The sequence below is a fragment of the Trachemys scripta genome, chromosome 10 (assembly GCF_013100865.1).
Source record: "Trachemys scripta elegans isolate TJP31775 chromosome 10, CAS_Tse_1.0, whole genome shotgun sequence".
NCBI lineage: Eukaryota > Metazoa > Chordata > Testudines > Emydidae > Trachemys > Trachemys scripta.
Genome location: NC_048307.1, coordinates 49,700,020 through 49,720,485, shown reverse-complemented (window position 1 = coordinate 49,720,485; position 20,466 = coordinate 49,700,020). Strand labels below are relative to the sequence as shown.

General features: G+C 39.6%; 1 protein-coding gene across 1 annotated transcript in view; it reads right to left on the bottom strand.

The window, feature by feature from the left end:
* Nucleotides 1-20,148, bottom strand: part of TSPAN3 (tetraspanin 3) — a 34,494-nt gene extending 14,346 nt beyond the window's left edge. Inside the window, exons 1-3 of the mRNA XM_034783481.1 lie at nucleotides 19,992-20,148; nucleotides 2,678-2,869; nucleotides 1,680-1,754 (exon numbers count right to left, since the gene is read on the bottom strand). Coding sequence (XP_034639372.1) covers nucleotides 1,680-1,754; nucleotides 2,678-2,869; nucleotides 19,992-20,075 — 351 coding nt within the window. The 5' untranslated portion in view covers nucleotides 20,076-20,148. The remainder of the gene's footprint in view (nucleotides 1-1,679; nucleotides 1,755-2,677; nucleotides 2,870-19,991) is intronic.
* Between the last annotated feature and the right edge of the window lie 318 nt (nucleotides 20,149-20,466).

Genomic DNA, 20,466 nt, shown 5'->3' with positions numbered 1-20,466 from the left:
TGGAGAAGATAAACACATCATCGCTCTAGGTAAAATCGGAGTGTGCAATTTGGACCCAGGCCTCATCATCACTAACAGAAGGATGTAGGAAAGTTTCAAATGCACCAAAGGTTAGTTATGCCTCCATTTGGAAGTCCACAATGCCTGTTCACTCTCTTGTTCTGAATACAAGATGTACACAGCTCTGGTCTTTGCTGATTAACTCCTCCTGGCAGCAAACAATAATCAGGTATATGCTGATACTTTCAGATCCTTCAGCAGCCTTTGATAACAAGACTGTATGGCTGTTAGTGTGTTTTCCAGCTATTGGCTAGCAGAACATTACTAGTCTAGAATGATTTCACTCCTCCTCTCCCCACCTGCCCCTCCACCAGAAATAGTAGAGGGTTGTTTGGGGCAACTTCTTTTCTACCAGATATCTAGGCTCTGTTTTGTTGCCCTTTCTGTCTAAAGTCATATGAGACAACAGTGAGAAATATTTGGCTTCCAGGGTCATAAACAGGCAGCAGACAGGTAGGTCTGTGTCTCATTTTCATCTGATCTGAATGATGTGGGTTTTGTTTTCCCAGTTCTTAGAGACTGGGATTTGGAAGAGAATGAGCTGGCTGAGGCTCAACCCAGACCCGAGCACAGTAATCCATACCTTTGATCTTTAGGCTAGAGTACTGCATTGTACTTTGTTTGGAACTACCCCTAAAAACTACTCTGAAGCTACTGCTGATGTAGAACACAGCTGCTCATTGTTTAGGTAGTTTCAGGAACTGCAGTGTCTTCCTATTTTACTTTTAATGGCTAGTCAAGGTGTCAATTTCAACCTACAGAGCCCGACCAAATTCACAGTCCATTCTGGTCAATTTTACAGCCACAGGATTTGAAAATTAGTCAATTTCACATTTTCAGATGTTTACATCTGAAATTACATGGTGTTGTGACTGCGGGGGTCCTGACCCAAAAGGGGGCTTTGGGGGTGGGGTGTTGCAGTAAGTACCCAGTCCATTTGGGCTGCTTACTTTAAGACACCTTGAAGAGCAACAAAAAAAACACGAGATATTAAGTTGGGTAAGCATCGACATACAACATATCCAAATGCAGTGCAACCTATGCTGCACACCGATTCAAAATGCTTTTAAAAACAGAATAGAATGCTTGGCAAACAGAGACATGCCAATTATGGCATAACTCTATTTACTGTGTATCAGCTTTTCACCTCACTCTTCAGTGACAAAATCCTACTAAACATCAGGCTGAATTGTATATAAATTATTCCTACACTACCTCTTTCAAAAAAATTGTAGCCCTGTTGTAAAGCCAGAATAAAATTAAATAGCAAGTGAGTTATCAGGTTTTTTATTATTATTAAGTAATTAGCCATCTTTCATCCAAGTTTGGAGTACCCCATAACATTCTTTTAAGCTACTTACTTCCAGACCTCTGAAGAGATCTGTTTCAATATAGGTTTAATTTTTTTCCAATCTTTGCTATCATTTAGGCCTGCACCTTTCTTTGATCTTATACAACGTAGAGAATCAAAACATCTTTACAATACCCAATAGCAGTTTTAGAAAATCCCAAACGCAAGTATACCTGCAGTAAAAATGGGAAGTTCTCCCCCCTCCCCCCCCAGCAGGTTGGTCACAATCTACAACATTTATTGAACTTTAGAAGACAGTTTTTATTACCTTTGCTCTGTAGATGTATCCCAGAACTACCACCACAACTTCAGTGATGAAAACCAAGAGGAGGATGATCACAAACTGTTAAATACAATCCAAAATATTTATATAATACATAGCTTTGCTGACATGCCTTTTGAGAACCTAAACTCTGCCTTTCGGGTTTATCAAAGTTGCCAGGCAAGTTACGAACTTAACAAGCAATTTATAGAAATAGTCAACTGAGTGGATCATTCTAAATAATCTATCCACTAGATCTAGTCTGAACTCCTGTATATCACAGGCCACCAACACCACCCAGCACCCGCAGATGAAATCCAACCAAAACTGGACCAAAGTATTACAGCCCACAGGACAGGTATCTATTATGTGACAAAATTTTAAATACCTTAGTACCATACATATATTTTATTATTTTACTCAAATACATATGTGAATAGATGGCATACAGCGACAACAGAAACTGAAGTACTAATTTAAACACAAGTACAGCTTGGACAACACAGCCCCAATTCCTAATATTACACTACAAAATACTTGTAGTGAGATTCCATCACCAGTGCCATCCAATAATTTTAGTTTTAAGTTTCAGCTTTCTTAAGCACGAATGTGTTTTCAAGAAAAAAATTTTAAATAATTGAATACAAATGTACCATCAAAAACATTCACAGTATTAATCTTTTTACTTTAAGCAGATCATTATCATTCTGAAGAGGGACATTGGAAGGATTTTGTATAAAGTTTTAGTACAAAAAAAGGCTGATTTTAATATGTTCCAACACAAAAAATTAAGAGAAGTATTTTAGGATAAAATAGGTAAAGAAAAAGATACTGAGATTGTAAAACAAGATTACCTGAGTAAATATCTAAAAAAACCAAACATACTTGAGTGCCCATTTTAACACCATCAGTAACGCTCTACTCATTCAAAGGGAACACTAAGGCCAAATATACATCAGAACATACAATAAAGCTTCAAAAATTCATGTGAAACAGCAACTTACAGTGGCAAGCCCACAGCGACTTTCACGGATTGTGGCACAGCACCCAATAAGTCCAATAATAAAGAGAAGTGTCCCCACAGCTATTATAACCACTGCTGGAATAAGCGTATAGACATCTTCAAAGAAGTGATCGTAGTCGTCATATGTTATGAAGACATAGGCTCCCACATAGCACAGAATACCTGCTGCGGCCTAAAAAAAAAAGAAAAAAAAATTAGGGTGATCAAATTCTTCATAAATCCCAACAGTTAATTTTTATTAAAAAAACCCACAATCCTCTACAAGTGGTTATAATTTCATAAGGAGTACCTTAGCAAGCATTTCTAATGTCAATTCAACAGCCCTTCTGTATGACCACAGATATAGACACGTATCTGATGACTGGTGAAGTATTGGCTATATCTAGACTGGGGAAAGTGGAGGTTAGTGCATAGTTAACTCCAGTGTTTTACCTAGTCTAGATATCGGTTAGATTAGGTGAAAGGCTGAACCCCAGTCTAACCCCCAAGTCATCGGCATCTAAGCTAAATAAACACTGGAGTCAGTTCACCTCCACCTAACCGCCTTACCCTGAAATAAGGGAAGAAGAGAGGTCGTGTTGTGAACATTGCACTCCTGTGTGCCCCCTTCCCAAACATGAATCCCATGAACTAGCCTGATTGTCTAAGTAACTGGTCATACACCACTCCTAATACTGTTGACAGTAAGGGTGTGTCTACACTGGCAAGTTTCTATGCAGTAAAGCAGTTTTTTGCGCTCAAACTGCAGATGTGTATACACTGCCAAGCCACTGAGTGCAGAAACTCAGTTGCAGCACTGCAAAAAACACACAAAACCAAAACCCCACCTCGACGAGAGTCATAAGGCTATTTGCGCAGAGGCTCCAGCGCTCTATTGCCAGTGCAGCCACTAGATTGCTTTCTGCGCGGTAATTGACCTCCGAAGCTGTCCCATAATGCCTCAAGTGACCACTCTGCTCATTGTTTTGAACTTAGCTGCCCTGGAGACATGCACCCCTCCCCTTTCAAAGCATCATTTCTGACAGCCCTTGTGAGCTGTACTGATCTGCTTCGGGACACAAAGCAAACCATTAATGTGGAATGCTTGTGCTGTTGAACAGAGGCAGGTGTGTGTGCGCGCACGCTGTGCAGAGAACCCAGGGAGGGAGGTGCGGGCTAATGTTGGGGTTTCCCCCTCCCCCTGCCTCAGGACTGATTGCTTCCTGCCACGGTCTGAACTTACAAGACAGCATGCTGACACACTGTCCCCCAAAACAGTGTCTCTCTCCCCCCCCCATACACTCACACATTCCCCCAACCCACTTCAATTGAAAAGCAGCTGGCAGTGTAGTAAGATGCTCATGGAACAATGGGATTGGGAAACCTGTATCATGTGACGTTGTGCCTGCCCCATGAGGCATTGCAAACCCTTCCCAGAGCACCCTGTGGCCAGTTGCAGTGGGATAGCTATCACAATGCTCTGCTCTCTTCGCCACTGCAAGAGCTGCTAATGTGGATGCGCTTCAGCGTCACAAGGAGCACAGTGTGAACATGCAATAGTGGTTTAATTCCAGCGTTTTAATAAAAGTGGTATAATTTGTGGTGCAGAAACTTGCCAGTGTAGACATACTCTAAGGGCTAGTCTATGCTGGCAATGTTAAAGAGCTGCTGTGGCGCTCTAAACAAAAACAAAAAAAACCTCACGCCTCCACGAGGGGTGTAGCTCCCAGCGCTGGTGCACTATCTACACGGGCGCTTTACAGCGCTGAAACGTCTTACGCTCAGGGGGGTGTTTTTTCACACAGCTGAGCAAGAAAGTTGCAGCACTGTAAAGTGCCAGTGTAGACAAGCCCTAAGATTCAGTTAAATCCAAACAGCTATCTACTTGCAGATAATCCAGAGATTTCTTCCTTCAGAAGAACAGGAACGGTTTTATACTCCAAGATGTATTACTTTCTTCCATTTTGCTACTTAACTAGGCAGGTAGATAGATCATCTATTTCGACTGCTGGGAGTAATGGGTGCACATGTAAATATTTTTATCTTTATTTAGTAAGGAAAAGATTAAATTAAAACCAAGATCCCTTTTGTGAAACCTATGTAACACCATTTCCATTTTTAAATAGGTAATATCTCCAGTCCAAATAAAATTCTTCACTATGAACAGTACACAAGTCAGACAATCGCTGTGTATTATCAGTGTGGTGCATATCTAAAGAATACATATGGTAAGATTTCAACTTCAAAGGAAATATTCTCAGAAGTATTGTCCGAACTAGCCAGTTTCTGCACAAAGAGGAAATTACCTCTACTGTTGTAACTTAATGGCAGATTCATACTGAAGAACTTATTGCTCTCTCTACTACAACTGTAGAGATGCAACTTATTGCAAACTTCTAACTCTAAACTGCTGCATGCACAACATCATTCTGATCCTAAATTCTGACTGCAGTAAGATTTCCACTGACTTCAATGGAATTACACTCACAAAAATTGCAGGACGGGGCCCATAAGATAGTACACAGTACACCAGTAGCAGCAAGTACTTCTGCCTCTGTATTCCCTTTTCTAATTATACAATGAACCCACTGTCCTCTCTTCACAACCCCCCGGCCCCATGTCAACATCTAAAAACACTCAAGGTGAATTCTGCACTGAACAGCTTAAATGGGAGAACTATGCGATCTAGAATGTAAGGTGATGCAACTAAAATAGTGGATGCTGTATACTCAGTTATAATATTCTGTCTGTTCAGATGTGTTCAGTCTTCCAACAGGGCACCCTTAAGCCAAGTGAAGTTAATAATCACTACACTGTCTCCTGGACTACATTAGTATACTGCCATAGATATGGCTAGTACTTAACATTCATTTAGTAAGTTACAAGCTTTACCAAAACCTTCAGAGCTCCCTAGGCCAGGAACAGCTAGCTGTATTGAAGGAAATGGACTATCGCTTTAGAACACTGAAAACATTTGGGGTTAATTCAAACTGGTTTTACAGAGTCTTTATATGACCCTGAATATCATCATTTATCTAAACTGAGTTAAAATGGATCAAGACAGTTCATCACGGGGGCTTTGGTGAGCTAGAAACATTGAGCTCACTTTGGGAGTAGTTCTGATTCAATATGTTATATTGTCTCCAATACTAAAAGGTGTTAATCTAAGTCTTCGTTTCCCCCCTGGGGTATACTATGTTTTGAACTTGAATAAAAGTGATATATACAGGCGACTGACAATCTGTACATATGAAGTCACATGCAGCGTAGCTCTGGGGGTTTATCCAGTTTGTGTCTCTTCTGATGGGACCCTGGTGCTATGTAGTTTAATTGCAGATGCATATTAATATTTATACCTTAATGCTACTACGTATTTGTATTACTGTAGGGCCTAGGGTGCCCCACTGTGTTAAAAACTGCACGAATGAAGTGAGTCCCTGCGTTGGAGGGCTTACAATCTAAACACAATGAGTGTGCGGGCAGGGGTGAATCTAATATACAAGCAACCTGAATAATGTAAATGACAAACATGATCGTGCCTGGATTTAAAAAAAAAAAAAAAAAAAGACAAACCACCACACACATTCATAAGAAGGGAAGTTGTTAGGAAGCTACTAAATGAACAGAAAAGGAAGACGAGATGAGATACTGGAGAGATGTTAAATGGTGTAGTAAATATGGTAAGATATGAACAGGGATAAAGTTAAGCCAGTATTTGGATAAGTTTATTTTAAGTCCCAGATCAGGGCCTAAAAACGGTACTGTTCACCTAAGGTATTAGTGACTATATTAGCCTTGATCTGTGAGCATGTCCATTAACAATGAAAGCTACAAATTTTGGCTGTGTATAATTTGAGATTTCATGGTGATGTAGGACAGAAAATGTTGAGGGGAGGAGGGAATAATCTGTAGTTTAACTAGTGTGAAACTTTACTATCAAAACAAATTGTGTCTCAGCTGAAGTTTCCTCTTGCTGCAAAGTTTCAGAAGCTATTTGAGAACTACACTCCTGCTGTCATAAACAGGTCTTATTCTCATGTGGAGAAAATACTAATTTTGGGGGAAAAAAGGATAAAGTCATTTTCACCATTACAGGTCCTCTTAAATGTACAACATGGGACCCAAACAACTTCTGTGGCTCCTATTCTCAGAAAAGTCTGAGAAGTGGTAAAGCACAAATGTTACCATTAGGTTGTACCAAGTATTTCAATTTTACAGAACTGATATTTGATAAAAATGAGCTAAGGAACTTCTGGTTCTACTCCTGCCTGTTTCCCCTACCAACTTTTGTTTTTACAAATCAGAAATGCTGGAAGGGACTACAAGAGGTCATCAAGTCCAATCCCCTGTGCTGATGCAGGACCAAGTAAACCTAGACCATCTGCGACAGATGGTTGTCCAATCTGTTCTTAAAAAGCCACCAATGATAGGGAACTCAATCTCCCTTGGAGGCCTACTCCAGAACTTAACAACCCTTATATTTAGAAAGTTTTTCCTGATATCTAACTTAAAATATCCCTTGCTACAGATTAAGGGCATTACCTTCTTGAACTACTTTCAAGGGACATGGAGAACAATTGATCACTGTCCTCTTTAAAATGGCCAACAACATATCTGAAGACCTTTGAAGTATGCTTTTTTTTTAAAAAAAAGTTTCCTCTCCCTCTTGTCACAGCATGAAACAGGCAAAATGGACTTACTATAATTTATGTATCTGACAGCATTTCACATAAACTACATTAATTTACCATAATAGAAGTGTGAGGGGTGGAAGATATGGCAGCTGAATCAACAGGTTAAATGCAGAAGATTCAGAAAATTCAACTATACATTGCATTCAAAGTAACAGTGTGAAAGAATAAACAAGGATGAAAGATTCAGGCGCACTCAAAGTATAATCATGGCTCTGCTGGTGGCTCACTGCGTGGCCTTGGGCAAGGTATTTCACCTCTGCCTCTATAAAATGGAAGCAATAGGAATCTCAACACCCCTTCCAATTAGTTATCTAATAAGTTCACATTTGCACAATACTGAATACATAAGGTGCTATATAGATAGCAAACTGAAAAATCAGCTGGGGCAAAACACAAAAATGAGACATTTTAGCGGAGTTATGTTTAATGGCTTATTTCCTTCAAAACTAGTTGCTTGGCAGAGACGACAACTAGTAATTCTAGCTCAACTCTAATACGCTGGCATTTTATGTACAGAATGGAACAATGCAGACATGCACATTTGGGATATAAAGTGAAGAACCAAAGGGAAGCCATAGAACAATGGGATTACATTAAGTGTTGCCTAGCAATGAAACATGTGAATGTGCCAGTGATGTCATCCCCCACTTCAAAGGATTAAGATGCTTGTCAGAAATGTGGTATTTTGCAAGGCGGCAGAGGGGAAAACCATCTGCAGCTGTCACCAGATATGAGGAGAGTGCAAAGGAAGACTGAAATCAGCACCATTTGTGAGCCTCTTTGTCCTTCTCTGCTGTGTTTTAAATGGAATTTTAAGTGGCTTCTCTCTTCCCCCACCCAAGAAAACCCAGTTCATAGAAGTGGAGTTGAGACTTAGCATATAGCTGCATAGGAATAATTTGGGAAGGAAATTTTTGTCTGCAAAGCAGTTGTCAATTCTATAATCTTAGGATCTTTGCAATTTGTTAAGATTCTACAATTTTTACTGTTTGAGATGTACTTTCTAAAATAAAAATTGACATGAATTCCACTAATACTATCAAAATGCTGATCCAGAATAAAACATGCAGTGCTTATCAAAGTAATGTCATATAATGACTATTTTGAAGTAAAAACTTTAAATAAAGCACTTAAATTACAGCAACTGAAGACTTAACTAAAGCTGGTGTTGCATATGTAAGAACGTTTAAACATGTATGTTACCATTCACCAGAATCTTTAAAGTCAATTTACATGTGAAGATGCAGCTTTAGAGTGGAGCAGTGTGCTGATTCACTTATCTCACACATGGACTTCCAAATTTGTACTCTTATTCATCAATATCAAGCTCATATTGCTGCTGCTTTGTGTGTTTTTACAACCCGTTTAAGACCGGGTATGTATCAATATAGCAGAAAAAGACCATCCATCTAGAAGAGATTTATTCAAGCCAACTAAGCTTGCAACCAAAATTCTTATAATCTAAATTAACAATCAGACAAGATACTAGTTTAAAACTTGTATTCAGAAGATTAAAGTTAGAATAATTCTGCTTCTATCTATTGACAAATTAAATTTAAGAACAATCTCTTAACCTGCTTAAAATCGGAGGAAAAAAAAGCCACAACAGAGATTTTATTCTTCGCCTATCAAAAAATACAAGTTTGCAAAGCCAATCTAAGATCTGACAGTCATCTTTTTCTGACACTCACATCACCACCACCAGACTCTGTAGTCAGAACTCTTAACAACTCTGCTGTTGTTCGAGTTAGAAAAGAATCTGGCTCGCAGCACTACAATGGCTCTGCAGTAAAAGTTAGTAAAAGCTTTTTAGTCACTCTAGTCAGATGCAACATAGAATACACTGAGAAAACAGATGGGTTGAGGAAACAGATGCCATTTTAGTGATAGCCACTTTTCTCATTGTAAGAAGACTTAAATTGACATCAGTTATATGCACTGCATATGATTTACACAGATGTATTTCATAAATAATGCTCTAGAATGTAAAAAGCAATATTACAAATTGAACTGCAGAAAATACGTGTATCAACCTTTCATGAATACCCAAATCAAGGAAAGTCAATGAAACTTGTGTGCTGCAATAATTAGACTTAGATCTGTTTGGACAAAGTGGATATGGATTAAAGTAACACCCAAAGACTAGAGGGAGTTTAGAAGAGGATGAAGTGACCAGTGCTGCAGGGATGACTTAAGAATGATTATCTTCACTTGTGGTGGCATGTAGGGTACATGTAGCGCCACACCACAGTGAAAGGCTCTAGCAACAGGGAGACAGAGTGATACTATATAGTTAAAAGAACAGATGTGGGAGGCACTGCTTGGGCACAAAGACAGCCACGTAGGGTATACATCCTAGGGTTCTGGTGTGTCTGTACGCTACCTGTCTAAACTGTGCCTCATCCTCCACATAAATACCTGTGCTAACTGGGCATGCAGTGTCTACTCTACATACTGTCATAAGTGTAGCCATACCATGAAATATTTATTTGCACATAAGCATATGGAGGGAAAGGGAGCTTGGTAAATCTAAAGTGTGAAGTGCATCAACAGGCCAGAAAGGAGCTGTTAGGATGGTACAAGAGTTGGACTAGTAACAACAAGTCAATTGAAGAAAAATGGCTGAATATTAGGAAAGATTATCTGAATAGCTTTTTTGTATATTTGTATCATCATCCTTCGAAAAAAAATGGAGCATCATGCAATACCAACAAATTTCTCTAGAATTGCACAGGCTACCTTGTGAATGACTCTTTGGGGTATTGGGTTACTTGGAGAAGCTAAGTAAACCATACTGAGTTCTTTAGATCAGTCATTTTTTCAGGGTCTGATCTGGCTTTACATGGTCGCTAGACGCAAGAGTTAATAAATCCTATGGGGATTAAGATATTCCTCTTGTTTCTACCTTTGGTACATACTAAGGTGTTGATGCTTATTTGAAAGCTCTTCTGAACAAACTGTTTCAGTGTAAGATCTCACAGCCTAACAATCCTTCATAACCTGTATACTTTGAAAGACTGTTAGAGTGGCTGTCAGATCTTACACTCAGTTTGAATAAGCAGAAAGAATTGTTTCTGTATAATAAGAAGGTAGTAATAATCCTAATGATTTTTAGACTGTTTTAAAACTAAAAGCAACGTAACACAAGTATACATGCCAAATTAACTTTAACTGTAGCTGCTGTAAACACAGCACTTCAGAACAAAGATTACATTACTTTCACCACGTAAGCAAAAGGCTGAGCTAAGATTCGTTTGCACTTGGTATTATATATACAAAATCTCTCTTATTACAAGAGGTAGTGGACCATTGGCCTGAAAGTTTCAAATATACAGAGAGAGTCCTATCACACCCATTCTTTCTGTATGCATGGGATCATGGAGAGAGAGTGCTTTGTAACTTGACCTTTCCTCTATTGTTTCCAGATTCCTTGCACTGCACAAGAACAATGAAGATTCTTCCATGAAGTAAAGTGTTCCTTTGCTGGATAAAATATTTCAAACTTCATACACTATTCAGTGATACCACATTTAGCTTTCCAACTTGTTTTTGCTGCTACTGGCTAGAAGCTCCATTTAAAAAAAAAACAAAAAAAAAAAACACACCTATGACAACAAATATAGTAGGAACAATCAGGAGTTGGAAACATTTAAGGCCCCAATCTTGCAACAGCTTAAAGCACACGACTATTTAATGGAGTTCAGTGGGACTACTAGTGGGTTTAAAGTAGAGCATGTGGGTCTTCCCAGGATTGGGGCCTACATTTGCTGCCTGAAAATCTGTCTCAAAATAAAACAAATGAAATAATTCAAACATGCCATATCAGTTTCAAGAGGGCAGCTTTAAAAATAATCAGTTTTTTAAAAAGTTTAAACATAGTTTAGTATATATTTTTTACACACACTCCCAGAAAATGACTCCCTCCTCCCACCAAAAGTACCCTGCTGATCTTCACTTCCACAGCAGAAATTAAGCCACTTTCACACCAAGGCCTGGTCTACACTAGGAGGCGGGGCAGGGGGGGAGAGAGGGGAGAAGAGAAGAGAAGAGGGGTCGATGATGTAAGATACGCAACTTCAGCTATGGGACTAGCATAGCTGAAGTTGAAGTATCTTATTTCGACTTACCTCCCGTCCTCACAGCACGGGATTGACAGCCATGGCTCCCCCATCGACTCCGCTACTGCCACTCACCCTGGTGGAATTCCGGAGTCGACGAGAGCGCATGCAGGGATCGATCGCTACCTGCCGATTCGGCGGGTAGTCTGGATGTACCCCAAGAGATGACAAGTGGTCGAAGCGCGGGATTTCAGTTGAATGATTCCCACTGGTAGCCCAGTGGCTCATCTATGCTCACTAAATGACACTTGAGAATTAATTCTCATTTTAACTTCCGAAGAGATATGGAGACAATTCTCCAGCTACCATCACAGAAGGAGACTTCAAGCCAGCTAGTTTATAAGTTTAGCCACAGCTGAACCTTCCCTTGTTTAGCTCACTTTTCATTAAATCCCTTAATGTATTAGTTTTTGCTCAGACCTTCTTTTCTTAATATTCTCCTTTTAAGGAAAGTGTACAAGACTTTGCACTGTATTCTACGTGTCCCAGCTTCTTCTGTGGTATTAGAACTATTTCATATGATTTAATATCACGATATAATTTTAACTCTTCTGAGCTGGGTGTTCAAGAGAGCTGTTCTGCAAAGCCTCTGATTTTTTCCACCTAAAAGTGATATTCACGCAGGGTGGATTTGATTTAAATCACTAGTCAGGAAGACCCGATTTAATTGTGGATTTCTATATACAAGTGCATTCTTGTTGGTTGTTAGAAGCTTAATACATATTCTTCACAACTTCGAGACAGATGTAGGTTTCATTTTTAGAAGGTACACCCTATACATTTAAGTGATTTATTTTGAAAACTTTTCAGATTAGTTTTACAGCTATATCAGAAAATGAATAATTGTTTGGTCATTTCATTTATCAAAGGTAATTGAAGCAGATATTTATGAAGTCACTGGGAGGAGAACTATCTCCAATTCAACAGGTTAATCATTAAGATTTGGAGGATTTTCTTGCCATGCTGGATTAGGAGGAGACCACCACCAGACATTTAAATTGTTTAATTTAACTATTTCTCACCTCTGTATATTTATTTATTTAAAGACATTTTTGCTGTTAACAAGCATGTTATCTCTGGAGACACACATCCAAAGTTTGAGAACTGCAAAACTAAGCATCTCTGATGGTATCTTCTAGACTGAGCACTGAGTCTCATTGGGCAGATAGAAAGATTAACCTAAATAATCTATACAGAAGCCCCTGGAGCCCCATAAGATTGGGTCCCTAATCCAATTGGAACTTGTTTACAAAACTTTTCTTAAACATTACATGAATATATTGTCTCATACTACAGAATTAGAATTTATAATCCCTATTCCATGATGACATATCTTTGAGATATAATGTATCTTAACTAAAACTATCTTTAGATAGGTTTTTCCCTCAACAAGCATTTTATCAAAAAAAATCTGATTCAAATAAAAAAAATATTTTTATCCACCCTGTATTCACACAAAATTAAGCTAAATGACTACTTTCTCAATAAAGCTTTTTAACAGCACCATTCATTTGAAACTAAGGCCATGTCTACACTACCCTGTATGCCAGCAAAATTTATGTCACTCAGGGGTATGAACCCTCGCCACGAGCAACATAAAAGTTTTGCTGGCATAAGCGCTCGTATGCACAGCATTGCATCGGTTGGGGACGTTCTCCCACAAACATAGCTACCGCCCCTCATTTATCTGATATCATGTCAATGGGAGAGAGCTCTCCCATCAGCATAGAGCAGCTACACAAGCCATCTTACAGCAGCACAGCTGTATTGGTAGAGCTGTGCCACTGTAAGCTTGCAAGTGTCGACATGGCCCAAGATCATGTAATACTAAATTTTTAAAAATTACTTTTGCCACTACTGCAGCAGAGTTGTCACAGTGAAAGAACAGATGCAGAGATTGTTCTACTTCTACAGACATGTGAAGAAGGTACACGACAACTGAAGAAAAAGGAAAAAGGAATGAAGTGCTACTAGAAACTGACTGAGCAGCATGAAGTTCCCATTTTCCTTAAGATTAGTCTCCTTTCCTCATTGAAAACTGGATTCACGTGGTATGCTGGAGACCTCCAAACAAGAATTAGGTAGCATGTTTCAATGTCCTAAATGCTTGCACGTTAGAAGATACATACCCCTTCCTTGTTTTTTTGCCCTGACCCCATTTGTCATTGATTTACATAAGCCACTTATCTGCCTAAGCTCCCAGTATATCAGGAGTCAACAACATACATAATCTCTTGTCCAGATTTTTACCCCCAGGAAACTTGTTCTCTCCCCCCCCCCCCATTAGAAATATATTACTATTATAAACAGCAAATACTGTTTAATAGATAAAAATGGCTATTCTCAAAATATTTTCCTCTGTATGAACATATCCGTCTATCCTGAAATATTTCCATTTATAGGTAGTCTTACGTATCTTATCCATTTCCTGACCTACTCAGATGACCAATGATGTGGAGTTTAAGGTTTACTTGGATAGGTGAAGAAAAAAAAAAAGCCACCAAAAAAACCACACACATTATCAGTTCCTCAGAAATACATATAGGACATTGACAGAGGGCACTGCATCAGGCAGTGTTCAAATATTTGCCTGAATTCTCCACATTCTCATTTGGGGTCATTCCTCAGCTTCCACGTGGTCATACTGTCACTAATCTTTGCCATACCAACTCTTGCTCTATTTAGAGTACACCAGTGTTTTGGATTGAAGTCAATGCCTGGAGGGAGTTGTTCTGAAGGAACCAGATTCTCCAAAGTCAGCAGCATTTCCTGCAATTTTATTACTGTGTAGCCTTCCCCAGTGGTATTTTGGGATAGAGGCAAAGCTGTTTCTGGACTTCAGATTACTGAGTAAAGGAAAGCATCCATGCAATGGGTGTCTTGAATCATATACCTGATTTTGTTTCGCCTTTTTAGTAAAAGGCATCTTGTCTCGCTAACAGTGATGCAATTCCTGTGAGGCAGTATAGCAACAGTCCTTAAAACTACAACTTGGCATGTTCCCCTATTGTGTCCTTAGTTAGTTCCAGAATCTATCCCATTCATTAAGTCATGCTTATGAGTGTACCATTTACTAAGTCCTATCTTAAACTTTAATGAGATTTTAGCATCTCTTTATTCCACTGTAATTATGTTTAAAATTCTCCAGAAATATTTACTAGTGATTTCCTATTGTTTCTTTCAAAGTTTGGTGGATGCTCTTCTAACTTCAGATGTTAGTTTATCTGTACTATCAAAAGCTAAATTCCTTCACAGTGTGTCTTCATAAATATCTGCCATGTCTAAGATTTAGATATTGCTAATCTAGCTTTTAAAAAGAACGTGCAGTCCTTTGATAGCACAAGATTGTCTTGTGCAACATCAGTAAGATATAGCTTTATAATGTAAGGCTTTCTTCTTTCATTATTCATGTTTGTGCCAGGATTAATCTCTGGCAAGGAAACATTAATAATGGGTAGAGCAGTTCAATATCTATTTATCGGGGGCTGACCCTTCTGAGAGGATCAAGTTGTAACTGATATTTCCTGATAATGTTCCCTTTAATTTTTTAAAAATGCCTCATATAAATTATCTAAAATATAAATGTTATAATTGGCAGCTAAAATATACCATTTCATATTAAGATGAAGTCATCATGCTGGTTTGTTTCAATACCCTAGCTTTAACTTAATTCAGTGGTTCTCAAACTTTTGTACTGGTGACCCCTGTCACATAGCAAGCCTCTGAGTGTGACCCCTCCCCCTTATAAATTAAATAAATATATATAAAAAAGTGTAACACCATTATAAATCCTGGAGGCAAAGCGGGGTTTGCGGTAGAGGCTGACAGGTTGTGACCCCCCTGTAATAAATTCATGACCCCCTGAGCGGTCCTGACCCCCAGTTTGAGAACCCCTGACTTAAGGCATTTGTCTACAGTATACCAATTCAAGAGCCACTTCTGAATTCTTGTTCTCCATGCCATGAAGCTCAGGCATATCATGGAAGTTCTGCGCTAGAGGCCTGGAAAGGAGCATGAAGGCCAGTGATAACGATACATCAAGCTGGCTGTATGACAGCAGTACAAATACATGTGTCAGTGCATACCAGCTCACCTATCTCCAATTGCTAAAAACTTGCCTCAGTGGCAACCTTCTATGAAAAAATAAGGGAATATAGGTTTAGAGGTATCATCAGGATAAAATGAATGAAGAACCCTAATAATGGGGGAGTGGGGATTGCAGGCTTCCAGGAGAGACTGAACCATTTTTGTTGATAGATATTCTATGAAATGTTAATAAAAGCACAGTAAAGTTCTTACAATGCGTACTAGCAAACAGTAAGAAAGTAACAGAAGTGCCTAGAAGCTTAATGGGGAGGAGGAACGGGTATAGCCATTGGTGAGTGGAGACAAAGGCAGCCTTGTGGGTGAAATTAAGTTACTGGATGAAGAACTAGAAGTGGCTGGAGCAGTTACCTGTTAGCAGGCTTGATATGTTAGATTCTAGGAAAACGTGAAAGATGCAGGGGATTTGATAACATAGGCCTAGGGCATCATGAAAATGAATAGCCCATCTTATTTTTCAGTCTTCATTGTTAGTGTTCAGTAGGTGACTTTCTTATTCTACTAAAAGTAACAGAAATGCTGATCTGTTCTTAGAAATGCTAGCATAACTGACATAAGTGGTAGAAACAAGAAATGGAATAAACTGAAGCAGTGAAAATAATACTAAAGTAAACCTTGTCAAGAGTTATAGCAAGATACAAAAGATTCATGCTCATCTCAAAGTAGTACATGATCCGTTTCCTCAAAATTAAACGAAACTGTCTAATTAAATGGAAGAACAAAACATGGACAGTTTGGGGATACTGAAAATAAGATATTCTCAATGTTATCTGTCTTAAACATCTAAACATGATACTTTAAGTCCCTGTTCCAGGCCTTACAACAGCTCTTCAAGATTGGCTTAATTCACAAAGTCTCTATTGCCCCCAAAGAGCAGAGATCAACTACTGATCAGCCACTAACACTGAAAGACCAAGACTTGAATTTGGAAAAAAAGTTGCAAGTTTCTTTTAAGAAAGCATTATCTTCAATGCAGCATAAAACAATCAGGGAAAAAACATTAAGTGAACTTTGCCCTGGATATACTGCCCTAGATAGATTAAAACTCATAGGCCCAATACCAGATGCTATAGATGAAGAAAGAGGAAGTTTTAAAGGGGAGAAAAAAAAATGAAAGAATGAGCATTGGCATTAAACACCAGATAGCTGTTTGAACATGAGTATATTTAGCATAATACAGAACATGAGAAATGGCCCAACAACTAAAAAACCAAAGCCACAGAACCAAGTTGATATAAATCCAAGTTGAAGATGTGACACAAGATTGTAGAGACAAGTACAAAGAAGTCTTCAGACAACAAAAGTAAAAAGTGAGAGCTTCTCAGGTGCAATCATTCTAAACATCTGCAAACAAACTCAGGGGCATTCAAGCACACTATTTAAACTGTACTTAGAAAGAGTTAACACATAATGGAAGTTCAAATTCTTCCTCAACTACCATGCATCTGTTGATTGATAGAAAGGAGAATTTATGACCCAGTCTCCCTGGTGAAAGTTGGTAGACACAATCCTCCTGAGAGTTCTACACTGACACCCAACAGCAGTTTGTTGTATTTGTATTGAGAATGGACCACAGGGAAAACTGATCAAACAATATTTTACATAAGAGACTCAGATGGTCTAAATTTATAAAAGCAATCACAGGAGATTTTAGAGCTATTTGACAGATTACAGGCTGTAATCTATTGCCAAAGTCTTAGTGGAAGTCTGAAGGATCTAATTAACAGAACTGGAACTACACAGATGAAAAATCAAAGATGGCTGAGATAATATGGAACATGTTACTTAACCAACAAAGCTGACCCCAAATATTAATGCCATATGTTGAGACCAGAGCAGGAAGCAACAAGTAATATGTAGATGATGGAACAAAAGCTGAACTTTTTCCTTCTCTTCTAGCATTTATAATTGAAGATCCAGATTTTTAATCCCAGAATTGATGTTTGCAAAGGTAGGTATTCTGCAGTTTCCCATTCTGATGCCACAAATTGTGAAAACAAAATCAGAATACAAGCCAGCTGAATTCAGAATTCTGTCATATCTACCCTCTTCTCCAGGCAGCTCAGCATCAATTGATCATATTAGCAGAACTGCCCTGAATGCCCTCCCAGCCAAAAAACAATATTTCCAACTTTTGGGAGCACAAACCCATTAAAAAAACATTAGACATTTTCATATGGTCCTAGAAACTATTTCACTATGTTTTAAATGATTCATGCTCAAATTTCTCTCAATAAACCAAGGTAATAGCATTATTGTAAATCAGTAACCTCATAACCCTACACTGAACCATTCCCATGACAGTAATCAGCTGTCCAACCACTGTTTAACTTGAACAGTCACTACACAAATGAGTCACCATACAATTATATATTTGGAGGCTGTAAGTGCAAAAAAATTCTCACTTAAGTTCATAACATAGGAAGACATTATCACTAAATCTACGATAAGCAGTCATATGATTGAACAGAACTGAGTTTAAAAGAACAGGAGTACTTGTGGCACCTTAGAGACTAACAAATTTGAGTTTGTGGTCATCTACAGCTAATCCAATTGATATAATTAACCAAGAACAATCTATTTTAAACTCTCTAAAAATACACCAGTTACAAAACAATTACATGGCTAGTTACAACCAACATATAACCAATTTCACAGGATGAATATTTAGTTTAAGCTACAGTATATTTAGCATAATACAGAACACAAACCTACCTTTAAAAGCCACACCCAACAATGCACTGTGCTCCAAATGAATAGTGATATTATAGAGGCTATTGTGGCTAAATGGCACATGCATCACTAATTTAAAAATCAAAGTATCAGAGGGGTAGCCGTGTTAGTCTGAATCTGTAAAAAGCAACAGAGGGTCCAGTGGCACCTTTGAGAGTAACAGAAGTATTGGGAGCATAAGCTTTCGTGGGTAAGAACCTCACTTCTTCAAATGCAAGAAAAATCAAAACAAATCTCAAATGTATGAGTCATCTCAGAGTAAGCAAATCCAGTCAGAAATGGTGGGACAGGAGGCAGCACATATATACAGATTTTGCAGTACCGCCATGGGTCACTAAAATATATATTTAGTGAGAAATTTCTTCTTAAACATTTAAGACCAAAACACACACCATGGAACATGGGGATATTAGATTTAGTACCAACCTCATTTTGAAGAGTTAAACTATTTATATCAATGTTATTTCTGTTCTAATATTCTATTACCCACTATCCCTTCCAAAGCCTGAGATTTTTGAACAGCTGGGACAACAATCTTGCATTACTGTAATCCCAGTTCCAATCCATCAATTTGGAAAGGGTGCACTTTAAACACACCACCATATCATTTGTAAATCGCGTTTCCTTTACTTAAGCTATGTTATACTGATATAGCCCAAATGACACTGGGTTTTATGTTAACAATATAGCCTATCTGCCCACATTTAAAAACATGGCTTACAAAGATCTACTGTTCTACTAACCCAGAAAAGCTTTTGTCTTTCTGCCTGCATGGTTTTTAGCTACAGCAGAGTTAACATTCAGGGGAAGAGTAAAGGACTGCAGTTATTGCAGGAAATTAAAAAAGTCTATGATTAGTTATACTGAGACTATAATGCAAGGGCACATTACTATTTTGTTTATCACATTAAAAGGCTTCTAAAGAAATGTGTGTGCCCACCTCACCCCAACCATACATTTGGGATATATAATTTCTAGCCATCTGGCTAGTAACTAGATGACCACAAACAGCACTGAGAAAGGTGAATGAATTCAGCAGAGATCTAAAAAACTAGAACTTCATAACCAGGCTCAAGTCGAGTATGGTTATTTGGAAACCTCTTAGAGTACTTCTAAGGTGCCTATCACCCTGCAGCCTATCACATTAAATTGCATTTACTGAATCTTTGTGGCCCAAGATTGGAAAGGTATCTGGTAATTGACATGTCGTATTTAAAAAGCAGAAGATGGGAGTGTTTTCAGCCTCTCCCCTCTGTGGGAAGATCTGGGGGTTTATCTGCTGGAAGGAGGTGTGAGTAGTGACATAGCCCGGTCAATCACCAGCATTAATCATCCTTCAGGCAGCTCCCCGCGGCCTCAACAAGGCACAGCCCCGATGGGGGTACGGCGCTGGGGCTCCCAAGCCCGCGTCCGACTAGACACCCCAGCTCAGGGCGGCAGCCCCCCCACCCAGCTACACGAGGCCCCAGCGCTAGACCCGTCTCCTGCCCGCCGGGGGGAAGGCTCTACCCGGCCCGGAGCTGAGCCCCCCGCAATCCGAGGAGGGGGGTCTGAGACTGACGGGAGCAAGTCAAGAACCTCCCGGCCCCGCTGCAAGCACCGAGCCCCTCGCAGAGGGAGAGAGCGACAGCCCGGGCCCGCAGCCCCCACGGACCCCCCGGCTCACCCAGAAGATGAGGTTGAGGAAGACTAGGACGGTTTTGGAGGAGGTGATCCCGCACTGCCCCATGGCTCCGGCTCCAGCTCCCATCCGCTGCTGCCCCTCTCCGCGCCGCCGCCGCCAGCTGGCCGCCTGCCTCACGTGATCCGGGAAGGGACAAGCAAGGAGCCTAAGATGGCGGCTGCCTTTGTCACATGATGGGGGAGGTACCTAAGATGGCGCCCCCTTCTGCTCTTAAGGGAGCCGCAACCCTGTGAGGGGCAAGGTATGTATGTAAGGAATGAAAGACCTTGTCGGTCAAACACACACCCATCCTTATCGTACGCCCATACACCCGGCGGTGGGGCCTGGCCTGTGACATGACACCCATGAAAGGCCCTGAGTCAGGGGTGTCCAAGAATGGCCGGGGGAATGTGATGTGACACAAAGGAGCAGTCAGGGTGGGCGAGGACAGGGCAGCTGGTTGAGCGCAGCTCTGCAC